This window comes from Schistocerca americana, chromosome X, assembly GCF_021461395.2.
Source record: "Schistocerca americana isolate TAMUIC-IGC-003095 chromosome X, iqSchAmer2.1, whole genome shotgun sequence".
NCBI lineage: Eukaryota > Metazoa > Arthropoda > Insecta > Orthoptera > Acrididae > Schistocerca > Schistocerca americana.
Genome location: NC_060130.1, coordinates 118,554,396 through 118,570,056, shown reverse-complemented (window position 1 = coordinate 118,570,056; position 15,661 = coordinate 118,554,396). Strand labels below are relative to the sequence as shown.

Genomic DNA, 15,661 nt, shown 5'->3' with positions numbered 1-15,661 from the left:
TATGCTTCTCCGGCTCAGAAGTGGGACAGACATCCCCGATGGTTGGTTGGGGGGGGTGGGGGGTGCTCCCGAAGTAGGTGGTGCAGGAACAACAGGGAGGGTAGTGCCCCCATGGTAAGAGGAAGTCATTCGCACAGGACGGAGTCGTTCAAATTTCCTCTTAGCCTCAGTGTAGGTCAGTCGGTCCAGGGTCTTGTACTCCATGACTTTTCTTTCTTTTTGTAAAATCCTGCAGTCTGGCGAGCAAGGTGAATGATGCTCTCCTCAGATGACACAGATGGGAGGCAGGGCACATGGAGTATTGGGATGTGATGGGTGTCTGCAATCTCGACATGTGAGGCTGGAAATACAGCGAGAAGACATATGGCCAAACTTAAAGCACTGCATTGGGAGAGGGATATAGGGCTTGATGTTGCAGCCTTGACCTTCTCAGGCAATGTATCACCCTCAGAGGCCAAGATGAAGGCACTGGTAGCAACCTGATTATCCCTCGGACCCCGATGAAGGCACCAGACGAAATGAACACCTCACCGCTCCAAACTGGCACGCAGCTCTTCATCAGACTGCAAAAGAAGGTCCCCCTGGACCATATTTAAGCTCTTATGTGGCGTGATGGTAGCAGAAACATCCCCCAACCTGTCACAAGCGAGTAATGTCCGTGACTGGGAGGAGGATGCTGTTTTTATCAAAACTGCCGCAGGGCACATTTTGGACAAGACTTCCACCTCCCCAAACTTGTCCTCTAAATGCTTCACAAAGAACTGAGGCTTCATTGTCGTGAAAGACTCCCCATCAGCTCTCGTATAAACCAGGTGCCAGGGTGAGTAAGTCTCGCTGTCATCCTTAGCCTTTCGCTCATCCCATGGTGTGGCCAGGGAGGGGGACAATTTGGGGTTGTACTTCTGCGTGTTGAATTGAGCCCTGGAACACTTAGAGACTGCTGGTGGCTGGCCACTAGCAAGAGATGATGTGCTACGCTTCATTGCAGGTCATCCGCCCTGATGCCACCCACTTCGATCAAGAGCCCTCCCCACAGGTGCCACCCAGCCTCAGCAAGGGCCAAGTAGCAGGATGGCCATTGCCAGGAATCCCGATGCCCCAGGGAGATAGGCCTCTATTTCTTGGCATATGTGGGGAGCACAACCAACAGGGTACATGGTGGCCTCACCACAACAGGCTGGCTATCGTGCTGGATGTCAGGTGTAAAGGAGTCCAGGGTCGTCGTCTAGTGCAGAAAGCAACACTGCACAGCGCATGGGGGGAAACTGCAGCCAGGAAGGTATCCCCACTCAAGAGATGGAGAATGAGCAGGGCTGCAATGCAACAATGAGAAAGGGTGCTAAAGATTTCAATGCACTATAGACACTGTAAGGCACCCTTCCCCAATTGGCTTGCTCTTCAGAAAAATTTTGAAGAATGGAAGTCAAACCCTACAGGGGACCAACACATAAAGGCCAAAACATGTGAGACTCCTTTTAGTCGCCTCTTACGACAGGCAGGAATACCGCAGGCCAATTCTAACCCGTGGACCCGCAGGGGGGACTTGTGATTGTTTCACTTGGTTTTAACACCTCATAGTATATTATGCCAAGCAGGTCCCACCAAATGCAGAGTATGAGCTTGGAGCCGTGAATATTCGGTTTGGCCGTCGAAGTGGAAGCATGGCCAAGATATCCCCATGATTTTTTGCATTTAGGGTTATCGTAATGAACCCATTTTTCATCCCCGGTCACAATGCAATGCACAAATCCCTTTCATTTTTGCCTCTGAACCAACTGTTCACATACACACAAATGCTGTTCAACATCTCTTGGTTTCAGCTCACACGGGATCCAAGTTCCTTCTTTCTGAATCATGCCCATAGCCTTGAGACGTTTCGAAATGGCTTGCTGTGTCACTCCCACTAATTGTGCCAATTCTTCTCGAGTTTGACAAGAGTCTTCACTTGACAATGTCTCCAGTTCTGCAGCTTCGAAAACCGTCTCTCTTCCACCACTATGCCAGCTACGACGTTAAAATCACCATTCCTGAAGCGTTGAAACCACTCACGACACGTTCTTTCACTAATAGTGTCCTTACCATACATACTTGAGAGCATTCGATGAGACCTAGCTGCTGTTTCCTTCATATTGAAACAAAACAGTAACACCTCCTGCAAATAACAAGAATTAGGCTCATAAACCGACATTTTCAATCAAGAACAACTTTATGATGCAGACACAAATCGACTAATGTTTGAATGAGGTTATATTGACCGAGGTCCAAGCTAACTGCCTGACGTCTGCGATCTGTTTCTTTCGACTACTACTTACCACTGTCGGCACCTATTGGCAAACGGCGGAAGCAAAGTTGTACACGTTGTAGATTTTATTGAATAGGCAAAATTTAACCCTTTTAGTGCCAAATACGATCTGATCGTGATCCAGATTTTCGGCGAAAAATGCCAGTAACGATCTGATCGTGATGCCTTTCTCATTTTGATAGGAAATACTAACAACTTTGCCTTCAAGTGCGGAAAAAATGAATGAGAAAGGCATCACGATCAGATCGTTACTGGCATTTTTCGCCGAAAATCTGGATCACGATCAGATCGTATTTGGCACTAAAAGGGTTAAATTATTTTAATTTCATATTTTGAACAATACAAAGAGAATGACAGTAAGTGTAATTTATTTATTTTTGCTTCTTGTGTTTCCTATGCTTTCCCGTATTTTACACTTTCCTGCATTTGACACTTTTTTGGGGTCAGTCTGCTGTGGAGAGTAGTTGGTATATACTGACGTGATGCAACCGATCTCCCTAGTGCATCCCAGCCATGCTCTATGGGATTCAAATTGGGAGAGCGAGCAAGCCGTGCCATATGTGCAATGCCTTCTGTTTCCAAGAAAATATCAGCCACCTGTGCTCTATGATGTCTAGCATTACTGTCCATCAGTACAAAGTATGGGCCCACAGCACCTTGCAACAGCCGCACACAAGGTCCAAAGATCTGTTCATGATACCTGACAGTAGTTAAATCTTGGCAATCCACCCATACAATCTCATGAAGAGGTGTTCGAGTGTTCAATATAATCCCTGCCCACACCATTAGGGATCCTCCTAGATACTGGTCTCTTTCCCAAATGTTTGGGTCTCGAAATCTTGTTCCACATTCCCACCAGATATGAATCCGTTGAGAATCACTCTCCCAACCAAATCAGGACTTGTCTGTGAAAAGAGCATTGGGCCATTGTTTGACCGGCTTGGTGACTGCATCTAGAAACTCAAAAAAAGTGTTCTGCAGTTTGCCAACGGTTGTTTGGGGATAAATTACTATGACAATATTAACACACCAAGATTTCTTCCATTATCTTTAAATGAAGAGTACAACTTCAACATCTCAAATTATTCTACAGCAGCCTTGCACTGTTCAAATACACTGTAATAATCCTAATGGACTGTGTAGAGCCCTTTCAATTCTTCCTAGACATTGAATTGACATTCTGTTACAGAAATCTGCCATTTCTTCCCCACTCACCACCACATTTATATTGCACAAGTGTACTAACTACCAACGGAAACAAAATTTGAATTCTGGGAATGCCATGAAGTACTTTTTGACAATGACTGTGTACATAAGGACAATAACCATGGCCTACACACATTTAACTTCCCACTAATAATCATTTCAAATAACTGAGTAAACCTTAATAAGGGGTACACCCCTTGCATATTTGTAATACTCCATGATGGTCCAAGTTCACATTGTTCAAAAACCTTCAACATGTATGTCATCCCAACTGGTTTAGTTAATGGGATGTTCAGTTTACCAACGTTCAATGACATAATTTGCATTTTGTTTGTTTATTCCTTCACTACTACTCAACGATGCATTCTTTTACATGTACTATTTTCCTAAATAATGTTCGTCATGTTTGGTCTTACACTGGGATAAAAGCTGTTGTCCTGTGTTCACAGACACCTAGCCCCCCACCAATTTTAAAAACCAAGTAATTTTAACTTTTCTCAATTTAAAGAAATTCATTGAAATGGAATGAACAAATGAAGTCAATTAGGATGCAATCGATGAACCTGAAATGAATAAATTGTGACAAATAATATTGACCAGCATAAGAGCTTTTGGGTTCAAACCCACGTTTTGTACAAATTTTTGTGTTATGAAATATTCAAAATATTTCCCCATTCAAATGGGCAGGCTCCTCTAGCCCCATCAAACTGAGGTAAGTTTTCCTCTGTGGCTAAATAAAGGGCCAATCTTTGCATGAAATTCGAAAGTGAAATATAAAGATGATGTAAACAGTAGAGAAAATAAGTTAAAAATAAAGCTATGTGCCTTGGCTGACAGTTGTCTTTGGGCTGATCATTGTCACCAAAGCAGTATTGTAAACGTTACACAAGAAGTACTATTTCAACATCATGTCATTATTCAAGACTCGCTGTATCTCATTTCGTTACTGATTTTCCCATTGATAGTTTCATCTTAATGTTTGTGTCTCACAACTTAGATAATTCATGGTATGAGCTAATTTCTAGGTGTGTATATATACTGATTTTGAGGAACAATATTCTTGCAAAACAAAAAGCTTCATTGTGCCCAAAAGACAAGAAATATGCCCAACTTTTCACTTGAGAATATTGCAATGTGATATCACTGTTCTACATAACACGTGAAAGGCAGTTCATTTCCCAATGTTTCTTGTGTGTCTTATTTATTAATTTTTTTAAGTAAAATATTTTCTTTGCATTGTCCTGGAAGAAGTACATATAAAGTTATTGTTGTCACTTACGTTTCTTGGAACTCCTCCATAACACCATCCATATTCCATATTTTGTACTTCCAAAAATACAAAAACACCTGAAAAACAACATAAGCTCTTATTACTAGAAACAAAATATTTAAAAAATCCTGTAAAATATAATACAGAACAACGTAAGCGATGAAACAAATCTATCACATGCAATAAATACACGTCGTAGAATGTATGAACACTGCACAGGGAGGAAAGCAATGGCATACCATCATTTTACTTTTATTCATTTATCTTCATACAAGGACCATCTCACAATTATATAGGATTTGTCTAGGTAATACAATGCAAATAATAGATCAAAATATACAACACACAGCAAACATAACATGCTTTAGGAGAATAGGACAGGCAGTCTCACTATCAAAAAGGTAAGTTACATTATGCACAACTGTCACACAACTCTTCTCCATACCATCTAATGAATCCAAAAACCAGTGTTCAAATACATCATCATTTGGTCATCTCATAATAACTGCTACATTCATTCACTGGATGTATATATTAGTTATGTTCTCCAGATGATATACTGATAATCCCACATAGCAAACAAATTAAATTTCCTTTATCGGCCAGCACTCCGAAGCCACCGTGCAAATCCTGTCACATGATTCCTTGCATGATTTAGATTGAGCCAGGCCTGATGAAGGTAAATACAAAGGTGGTCCTTAGAAAATCAAAGGGGTGACATTCGTAGTATCAAAACAGTTTGCTGGTAGTAAACATCATCTGTCGCTAGAGGGCAGGAAAAGTTGCAGCTGTATCCATAACATGGTTTAATTGCTCCAGTTGATTGAAGCAACAAGCTTACGTTTATTTCATAGCATAAAAAACAGTGCGTTTTGAGTAGCAACTAAAAACATCTGTTTAAAAGGGGGGAAAGGGGGGGGGAGGGAGAGGGAGAGGGAGGGAGAGAGAGAGAGAGAGAGAGAGAGAGAGAGAGAGAGAGAGAGAGAGAGAGAGAGAGAGAGGGGGGGGGGGGGGGAGGATGGCACCACGAAGGAATTATGTTCAAATGGCTCTGAGCACTATGGGACTTAACTACTGTGGTCATCAGTCCCCTAGAACTTAGAACTACTTAAACCTAACTAACCTAAGGACATCACACACATCCATGCCCGAGGCAGGATTTGAACCTGCGACCGTAGCAGTCGCGCGGTTCCGGACCGCGCGCCTAGAACCGCTAGACCACCGCGGCCGGCAGGAATTATGTCAATGTGACAAATCGGTAGATGTGATCTATGAGTACAAACAAATTATTACACTTTCAAAAAACAATTGGGTGATTTATTCAAGAGAAAGAACTTCACTAACTGAACAAGTCAGTAATTTGTTGATCCACCTCTGGCCCTTACGTAAGCAGTTATCAAACTTGGGATTGATAGGAATAGTTGTTGGGTGTCCTCCCAAGGGATAACATGCCAATTTCTGTCCTACTTACATGTTAGATTGTCTAAATCCGCAGCTGGTTGGAAGGCCCTGCCCTTAATGCTCCAAATGTTCTCAGATGGGGAGAGATGGTTGGCTGGTTTATCAGTTGGTGGGAGAGGGACCACACAGTGAGGTCATTGGTCCTATGATGTAAGGTGGCAAAAACCAAGGGAGGAACACCACAAACAACAACACAGTCTGGAGAGGGGGGGCAGGGGGGGGGGGGGAGGGAGAGCGAGAGCTGGGATGCCCCAGAGATGCTACATGTGTTGGGGCGCCTGCAATGCTGCCAATCACAAAACGATACGGTCAACACCAGGGGAAGGAAGTGAAAAACTGCACAAAAGACCAGACAAAATGTACGGTAAAAGGGGAGGGAGAACCTGGCCAGTGTGGAGGCAAGGCCAAGGCCTCCATAACCAATGCCAACATTAACTAAGGGACTCCAATTCCAGAGGGAAATGCAAAGACTTAAGCCTGGGAGGACAAACGAAGAAAGCAGAGGACAGACGTAACCACGTGATGGTGCGCTAGCACCTGGGACAAGGAAGATGGGAGGGCGTATTTATTGGTATGGTACAAAAGATGGGGGCAGTCCATCAAAATATGGATCACCATGAAGGAGCCCCCCCCCCAACTGCAAAAAAAGGGGGTGGGGCAGCAGCTCATTGTGGAGTAAAAACCACGAGTCAACATAGTATGGCCGACACAAAGACAGACGAGGATAGTAGTCCTCCCAGGAGAGGCACAGGGAAGAACACCACCTGGTGAGAGTCTCCTTGATTGTGCAAAGTTCATTACATGTGGATAGCCTCATAAGAGTCGGCCCACGACTGAGCAAAAAGGGATTTTCCTTGACACCACAAATCTACCCCTGGAGGGGTCATAGATAATGGGATGAAGCTAGTGCCGTGCCGCCCCGCCGCCCCCCCCCCCCCCCCCCCCCACACACACACACACAGCCAATCAGCAAGTTCATTATCCGGGAACACAAAGGAAGTCAACCAAACAAGCAGCATCGTCAAGAGCAGCGAGGTCATCAATGGCTGACACTACGTGGGTTGTGGAAAAAACACCGAGTGCTAGCCTGAAGGCCACTCTGAGTCCATACATAATAGAAGTTGGGTGAGGGAGGACCATTTAATAATAGCAGACAGCCTGACAAATGGTCATCAATTAAGCAGTAAACACCCCACACCCCCACAACTGGCAGGCAAGAGATTGTGTTCCATGCCAAAAGAAGACATGAAAGCGTACACCAAGTGATTGACGGATTTACAGTCTTTGGTACAAAAAACAATGGCGTCCTGAAACTCCTGTAAGAGTGTTCAGAACAAACAATGGAACACCACTGCATCAATGTGGGTTTTCGGACCCCGGAAGACATCCATCTGAATTCGGGCCAAAGAACTAACAAGGAGGGGTGGTCAGGAGAGAACATGGGGCAGAGGACAAGGAGGAGAGATGGAAATCACCACGGAGAAAAGTGAGGTGAAACCCTACCAGTAAAACCACTCAAAGGCAGGAAGCGGGTTGGTGATGTTCTAAAGCCTTGAATAGACTAAGAGGTGTGAGTAAGGAAAAAGCAGGTAATGATGGCGTAGCAAACCAGGAGCTGGGACCACCAAACCAAAGAGGTGGCATCCAGACACTTAACAGGGCCAGTGTGAAAGGCACCAATGGCTAAATGGATACCATGATAGTGAACCGGGTCCATGGGGAGCGTGTAGAAGGGGCAGCTGATCCATAAACTTGACAAACATAGTCCAGATGAGACAGAACTAATGCCCAATAACTGTAGAGAAGGGTCGAGCAATCTATGCCCCAAGAGGTGGGAGCAATGAAGCGGAGGACATAGCGTTTATGAAAAAAGTCAATCTTCAGATGATGGAATGGGGCAACCAAGTAAGCTTGTTGTCAAAAAGAAGACCCACAAATGGAACTGGGGGAACTTGGTCAGGCATTGAGCATCAACGTAGAGCTCTGGATCAGGATAAACCACAGTAAGGCAACGGAAATGCACCACCCTCAATGCCATACGAGAGTGTCCATGCGGAAGCACGCAGGATGGCACCCTGGAGCTGTTGTTCTGCAGTGGCCACCGAGTGGGAGTAGCCCAAATACTGAAATCATCCACATGCAGAGCAAGAGCAACCAACAGCTTGACAGAGGCCATTAACAGTGATGAGACAAAGAAGGACAATTAATACAGAGGCCTGTGGAATGCCACTCTCCTGTGTCTGCAGAGAGTTGAGTACAGTGCCAACCCGAACTCTGAACGACCAGCGGAACAGGGACTGACGGATAAAAATCAAAAGGGGGCCTTGAAGACCCCACTTACAAGGCATAAGTAGGATGTGATGGCACCAAGCTGTGTCATAGGCCTTACCAAGATTGAAGAAAACTGCGAAAAGATAGCAACACTGAGATAAGACCAGCTTAACTGCAGTTTCCAATTGAAGCAGATGATCTATCGGAGACCATCCATCCTGAAATCCACACTGGTATGAAGATAAAAGATCCTGAGAGTCGAGGACCCAACTGCACCGACAAGCAACCATATGTTCAAGTAACTTGCAGGGGACTCTGGTCATGCTGACTAGCTGGTGACTATCAAGAGACTATAGACCCTTGCTGGCTTAAGAACAGGAACCACAATCCTGTCTCTCCATTGAGGGGGGAAAATGCTTTGGAGCCAAATATGGTTAAACAAGTGGAGGAGATACTGTCATTGTGGAGGACTGAGATTTTGAAGCAATTAGTTATGGATGGAATCAGGGCCATGGGCTGAATCATAGGAAGAAGAGAGGGTCAGCAGAAGCTCCCTTTCAATACAAGTTTCACTGTAGGAGTCTGCCTGATAAGAGGTAAAACAGAAATGGGAGGCTTCAGCCTGCTGTTTCTAAAGCAGGAAGGCAACTGGATAGGACGCTGATGTCGACACCATCGCAAAATGAGTCATGAGGTATTCCACTAGAACTGATGGACCTGTACAGAGGCCATGTGGAAGGGCAAGGTCCAGAATGGAAGACTGATGCTGACAACAATGGAAAGTGCGAAGCATAGCCGACACCCATGATGAAGGGACAAAAGAACCAAGGGAGGAGACAAAGTATGTGATGAAGCAATCTGGGATATTTTTACTTCCCCTCTTGTTTTTCCATCTGCCTCCTTAAATTCATTTTTCACTTTTAACTGACTACCATTAACATACATGAGCATAATTCCCATTTTCATTAAAGAGAAAGGTTAGGCCTCAGTTTTAAAGAACATGCCACCAGATCTAATTTTGTGCTTAGTTTTATGTATGTAATTGATTTTCTAATTTATTTAGACTATTCCTAGTTAGTATCTTTTGTTATAGTGTGAAATCAATAATTGTTTCGTAACTTAAATTCTATTGTTGACTTATAAACAAATAAAAATTCTGTAATAACTGTAAACTTTTGGAAGACGAAATGCTAGTAATCTTAAAGTATCTATTTGGCTCTCTTCGAAAACATGCTAGCAAAGCCAGCCTTTAATTAATTCCAAAGTAATTAACAGTTTTGTCAAAAGTATTGTTTACATAACTGTATTTATTAATTTCATGGTTTTAACAAATTATTCGGCTTAACCCTTGTTGTAGAAGAAACTGTTAAAGAGAACAAATTTTTCAATGTATTTAGTTAAATTAATGAGTTAAGTTTTAATTGTAATTTCTGTACATTTAACTTCGAACAATGTGTAGTTTCAGCACCTATTATTGTGACGATATAAAAGGGCCCAATTTTTGGTTGCGAGATAGTCAGTCCACGGCACAGTTTCAGGCAAGGAAGCTGTGTTGATTAGAACAACAACAATGCTTCAACTTGACTGTGGAATAAGTGTTAAAACAATTAGGCCGTGTGTAAAAACCATGACAATGTCTGCTCCATATGTACCTGATTATTCTTCAAGAACTGTGAACTTTCAGGTTAGGTTTTACTGCTCGTAGATGTTCAAAAGAAAACTATTGTAGCAGTATGTGGAGGTTTGCCTGCAAACTATTAATGAGGCTTATCGAAAGTTTAACAATAGCGCACTGGCCATATAGAACTGTGTATTATTGGGGGGTTGTGAAAAGTGAAATTGACTGAGAAACACAACTGAGCATCTGTTGGCTGAATTACAAGTTTTTAAAACTCAAGACTGCTTTTTCAGATGGGAGAAAGTTAGGAGGAATGATAGAAAGAAGCAGGCAACATGTTAAATGCGGACAGATGAGATGTGAATTTCATAGCTTATAGTAATGAGTTTCACAGGAATTACTCCAGAGAGACACTTGAGGACTAGCCACAAGTGTAAATATGTATAATAAAAGGAAGGAAACAGCAGACCAACAAAATGAAAGAGAGAAAAAAAAAAAAAAAATAATAATAATAATAATATGTACCACAAAAAGAAAGCTTCGCTCCTTTTGACGACAGACATTAGCTAGTCTTTCAAATAATGATATACGTACTTTCCTTCGTAGGAGGCAAAATGTTAAGTAATGCCAATACACATACATTCAGAACTATTTGTTGCTTCCTCAGGGAGGAAAGATTAATTTTGAAAATTAGTATAGAGTGTGTCATTTTGTTTCAAGACTACTGGCAGCACTGAATTTTTACCTCATTGTGCTAAGCACTGACCTGCAATTCTGTCTCCGTGTTCTTATAATTTTCTCATGTATATTTTCCATTTAATATAATTTCATAAGTTTTTCAATCCTGAAATAGACTATGCATGAGAACAATTAGTTGCGGAATGTACTTTCGAGCATCAGCAGGTGAACTACAGTTCACACAGAGACCACATGTCAGTAGCTTCTCGTTTCATCTGTAGATAATCGCCTTTTCATTTCTTTTTTCAATTCAGTACAAAGGATGTAAGAAGTACTCCTTTTTAGCTTTTCTGAGGCCCAGTGGCAACACTTACTCTCATTAAAACTGTAGAGCCACCTCAAGTCACATGCAACCCTTCCCCTATTTTACACATCTCAATCTTAAGGTCGTGAGTTCATTCTTCACCTGGAGCACCACATGTAGCAGTTCACCTACTTTTATTTTCTTCGTTTGTTGTCCTCAGTGCCAATATACTGGCTGAAAAATGGGGTGTGGAAGTCAAATACGGTCTACTTTAAATGATGTAGCTTTTTTTTTTTTGGGCGCAAAACTGCTATGGTCATTAGCGCCCAGCCCGTGACTTAGGAAACAGTAAAAAACCGAAATTGAAAACCAGCAGCAATGGGAACAAAGTCATAAAATTGGAGAAACTAAAAGCAGAAGGAAGGCTTAAAAATCCACTACAGAAAGGGGTTGGTTGTCCCCAAAAAAAGCTTCAAATGACTGACGTCATTTCACTGGCACTAATAAACTGGAGAACGCGGTCGGCTGAGCGCGTGTCATCTGCTAAAATCGACGATAGATCAGGCGATAGCTGTAGACGGGAGCGTAACGGATTAAAATAGGGGCACTCAATTAAAAGGTGTCTTACCGTCCACAGCTGAGAGCAGTGGGGACAGAGTGGGGGAGGATCGCCGCTTAAAAGATGTCTATGGCTAAAAAGACAGTGCCCTATCCAGAGTCTAGTTAAAATTACCTCCTCCCGACGACGCATTCGGGAGGAAGAGGTCCAAGCACAAGGAAGAGCTTTCACTTCCCGCAATTTATTATGGGGAAGTGTTGACCAATGCGCGTGCCATAAATGAACAACACGACGACATAAAACGCTCCGTAGATCGGCGAAGGGAATCGCTTTAATAGATGGCCGAAGAAGAGAGACTGCAGCCTTGGCTGCAATATCGGCCGCCTCATTTCCACAGATACCAATGTGTCCCAGGAGCCAGAGGAACGCCACCGAGACACCCCCCAGGTGGAGCAAGCGCAGACAGTCCTGAATCCGGTGGACCAGAGGGTGCACAGGGTAAAGAGCTTGGAGACTGAGGAGAGAGCCGAGAGAATCTGAGCAGATTACGTACTGTATCCGCTGATGGCGGCGGATGTAGTGGACAGCCTGGAGAACAGCGTAAAGCTCCGCAGTATAAACCGAACACTGGTCGGGAAGCCGAAAGTGATTTGGGGTGTCGCCAACAATATAGGCACTCCCTACACCTAACGATGTTTTCGAGCTGTCGGTGTAAATAAATGTGGCGTCTGTCATTTGTGCACATAGAGCAGCAAATGCCCGACGATAAACAAGTGTAGGGGTACCATCCTTGGGAAATCGACGAAGGTCACGGAGCAGGCAGATCCGGGGACGGAGCCAAGGTGGTGCTGTACCCCAAGTTGTCAAGAAGGTTTTAGGAAAGCGGAAGGAAAGAGAATGGAGCAGTTGACGGAAGCGGACTACCGGGGGTAGTAGGAAGGAGGAGCGGGCTGCATACCCTACATCAAAGGAGGCGTCGAAAAAAAGGTCATGGGGATTAGCAGGCATGGAAGACAGATAGCTAGCATAACGACTCAGAAGGACTGCTCGCCGATTGGACAGCGGAGGTTCAGCAGTCTCAGCATAAAGGCTTTCCACAGGGCTAGTGTAAAAAGCTCCAGACACTAAACGTAATCCACGGTGGTGGATAGAGTCGAGACGCCGAAGAATAGACGGCCGAGCAGAGGAGTAGACTATGCTTCCATAATCCAATTTTGAGCGTACTAAGGCGCGATAGAGGCGGAGAAGGACCACTCGGTCTGCTCCCCACGAGGTACCATTCAGGACACGGAGGGTGTTAGGGGATCGTAGACAGCGACCCGAAAGATAGGAAACGTGGGAGGACCAGCACAGTTTTCTGTCAAACATAAGACCCAAGAATTTAGCGACGTCTGAAAACGGAAGGTTGACAGGACCTAGATGTAAGGAGGGCGGAAGAAACTCCTTACGTCACCAAAAATTAACACAAACGGTCTTACTGGGAGAGAAACGGAAGCCGGTTTCGATGCTCTAAGAGTGGAGGCGATCGAGACATCCTTGAAGACGTCGTTCAAGAAGGCTGGTCCGTTGAGAGCTGTAGTAGATCGCAAAATCGTCCACAAAGAGGGAGCCCGAGACATCAGGAAGGAGACAATCCATAATTGGATTGATGGCAATGGGAAACAGTACAACACTCAGCACTGAGCCCTGGGGCACCCCGTTTTCTTGGGAGAAAGTACGGGAGAGAGTAGTGTTCATCCGCACCCTAAATGTGCGCTCTGCCATAAATTCGCGAAGAAAAAGGGGTAGCCGACCTTGAAAGCCCCAAGAGAACAGTGTGCAGAGGATGCCTGTCCTCCAACAGGTATCGTATGCTCTCTCCAGATCAAAAAATATTGCTACTGTTTGGCGTTTCCAGAGAAAATTGTTCATGATATAAGCGGAGAGAGCAACAAGATGGTCAACGGCAGAACGATGCTTTCGGAATCCGCATTGGGCAGGTGTTAAAAGACTGCGGGATTCCAGCCACCACGATAGACGGTAATTCACCATACGCCCCAAAACCTTACAGACACTACTCGTGAGAGAAATGGGGCGATAGCTAGAGGGGAGATTTTTGTCCTTTCCAGGTTTCGGAACGGGAACGACGATAGCTTCCCGCCATCGTCTAGGAAAAGTACTGTCGGTCCAAACTCGATTATAAAGGCGAAGGAGGTAATGCAAACTATGGGTTGATAAATGCAGCAACATTTGGACGTGGATACCATCCGGTCCTGGGGCGGAGGAGCGAGAAGAAGAGAGTGCATGTTGGAGTTCCCGCGAGGAGAAAACAGTATTATAGTTTTCGCGATTTTGAGAGGAGAAAGCAAGAGGTCGCACTTCCGCTGCACGTTTCTTTGGGAGAAACACTGGTGGGTAATTGGAAGAGCTCAAAATCTCAGCAAAGTGCTGACCCAACGAGTTATAAATTGCGACGGGCTCCACGAATGTATCATGCGCGACAGTGAGCCCAGAGACCGGGGAGAAACTAGGCGCGCCTGAGAACCGTCGAAGCCGACTCCAAACTTCCGAGGAGGGAGTGAAGGTGTCAAATGAGCTAATAAAGAATTTCCAGCTTGCCTTCTTGCTATCGCGGATGACGCGACGGCATCGCGCACGGAACTGCTTATAGCGGATGCTGTTGGCCAAAGTAGGATGGTGGCGGAAAACGCGGAGAGCACGTCGCCGCTCACGTATTGCATCACGGCATGCCTCGTTCCACCAAGGAACTGGGGGATGCCGGGGCAATTCCGAAGTGCGTGGTATTGAATGTTCCGCAGCTGTAAGAATAACGTCTGTAATATGGGTGACCTCATAGTCGACGCTGGGAAAGTGACGGTCATCGAATGTCACTAGGGACGAAAAAAGTGTCCAATCAGCTTGGGCAAACTTCCAGCGTCGCGGGCGCAAGTATGGCAGTTGAGGCTGCAGTCTAAGGACACATGGAAAGTGGTCACTCGAGTGTGTATCATCAAGGGCGAACCATTCGAAGCGCCGAGCTAGCGGAACAGTACCGACCGCAAGGTCCAAATGAGATAAATTTGTCGTGGAGGCAGATAAAAATGTAGGGACCCCAGTGTTGAGGCAAACTAGATCCGCTTGGTGGAAGACGTCTAGCAATAGTGAGCCACGTGGACAAGGATGTGGAGATCCCCAAAGCGGGTGGTGGGCATTTAAGTCCCCAACCAGCAAATAGGGGGGTGGAAGCTGACCAAGAAGATGAAGGAGATCAGCTTGTGCCATTGGTGTGGACGATGGAATGTATACAGTACAAAGAGATAACGTGTATCCGGAAAGGGAAAGACGGACGGCAACAGCTTGGAAAGAAGTGTTTAAATGGATTGGGTAATAATGGAGAGTTTCATGGAGAAGAATCATGAGTCCTCCATGGGCTGGAGTGCCTTCAACAGAGGGGAGATCATATCGGACGGACTGAAAATGAGGGAGAACAAAGCGGTCATGGGGACGCAGCTTTGTTTCCTGAAGACAGAAAATGACCGGCGAGTAGGATCGTAAGAGGATCGACAATTCATCCCTATTGGCTCGAATGCCGCGGATATTCCAGTGGATAATGGACATTGGGTGAACACAAAATGGAGGAATGTGACCAAAGTTGCTGTCAACTCAAAGACTGCTCGGAGCTAGCGACCGACAGCATGGAATGGCATTCAGCCGAAGACAGAAGATCCTGATCCATAGGTTGTTCAGGAGCAGCTCCTGCCACCAGCGATCGGCCGGTTGACCGGCCACCAGCAGTGCGCCTCTGCGACACAGAAGACGGCCGAGGGCGATTTCCGCCAGGTGGTGCTGTAGATGGGACACGCCTTGGCGGAGAAGGAGAGGAACTGGGTTTCTTTGTAGCCTTCTTGGAAGTATGATGTTTAGATGGAGGAGGAACCAATGGTTGTGAAGTTGCGGTACGTAAAAACTCTTCACGAGTATGCTCTTTTTTGGAGGTCTTGGTGTCTGACTTT

At 44.9% G+C, this 15,661-nt stretch overlaps 1 protein-coding gene across 2 annotated transcripts in view; it reads right to left on the bottom strand.

Annotated features, from left to right (window-relative positions):
• Positions 1-15,661, bottom strand: part of LOC124555182 — an 88,272-nt gene that overhangs the window by 19,755 nt on the left and 52,856 nt on the right. For both annotated transcript variants that reach the window (XM_047129015.1, XM_047129016.1), the window contains exon 6: positions 4,788-4,855. In XM_047129015.1, coding sequence (XP_046984971.1) covers positions 4,788-4,855 — 68 coding nt within the window. The remainder of the gene's footprint in view (positions 1-4,787; positions 4,856-15,661) is intronic.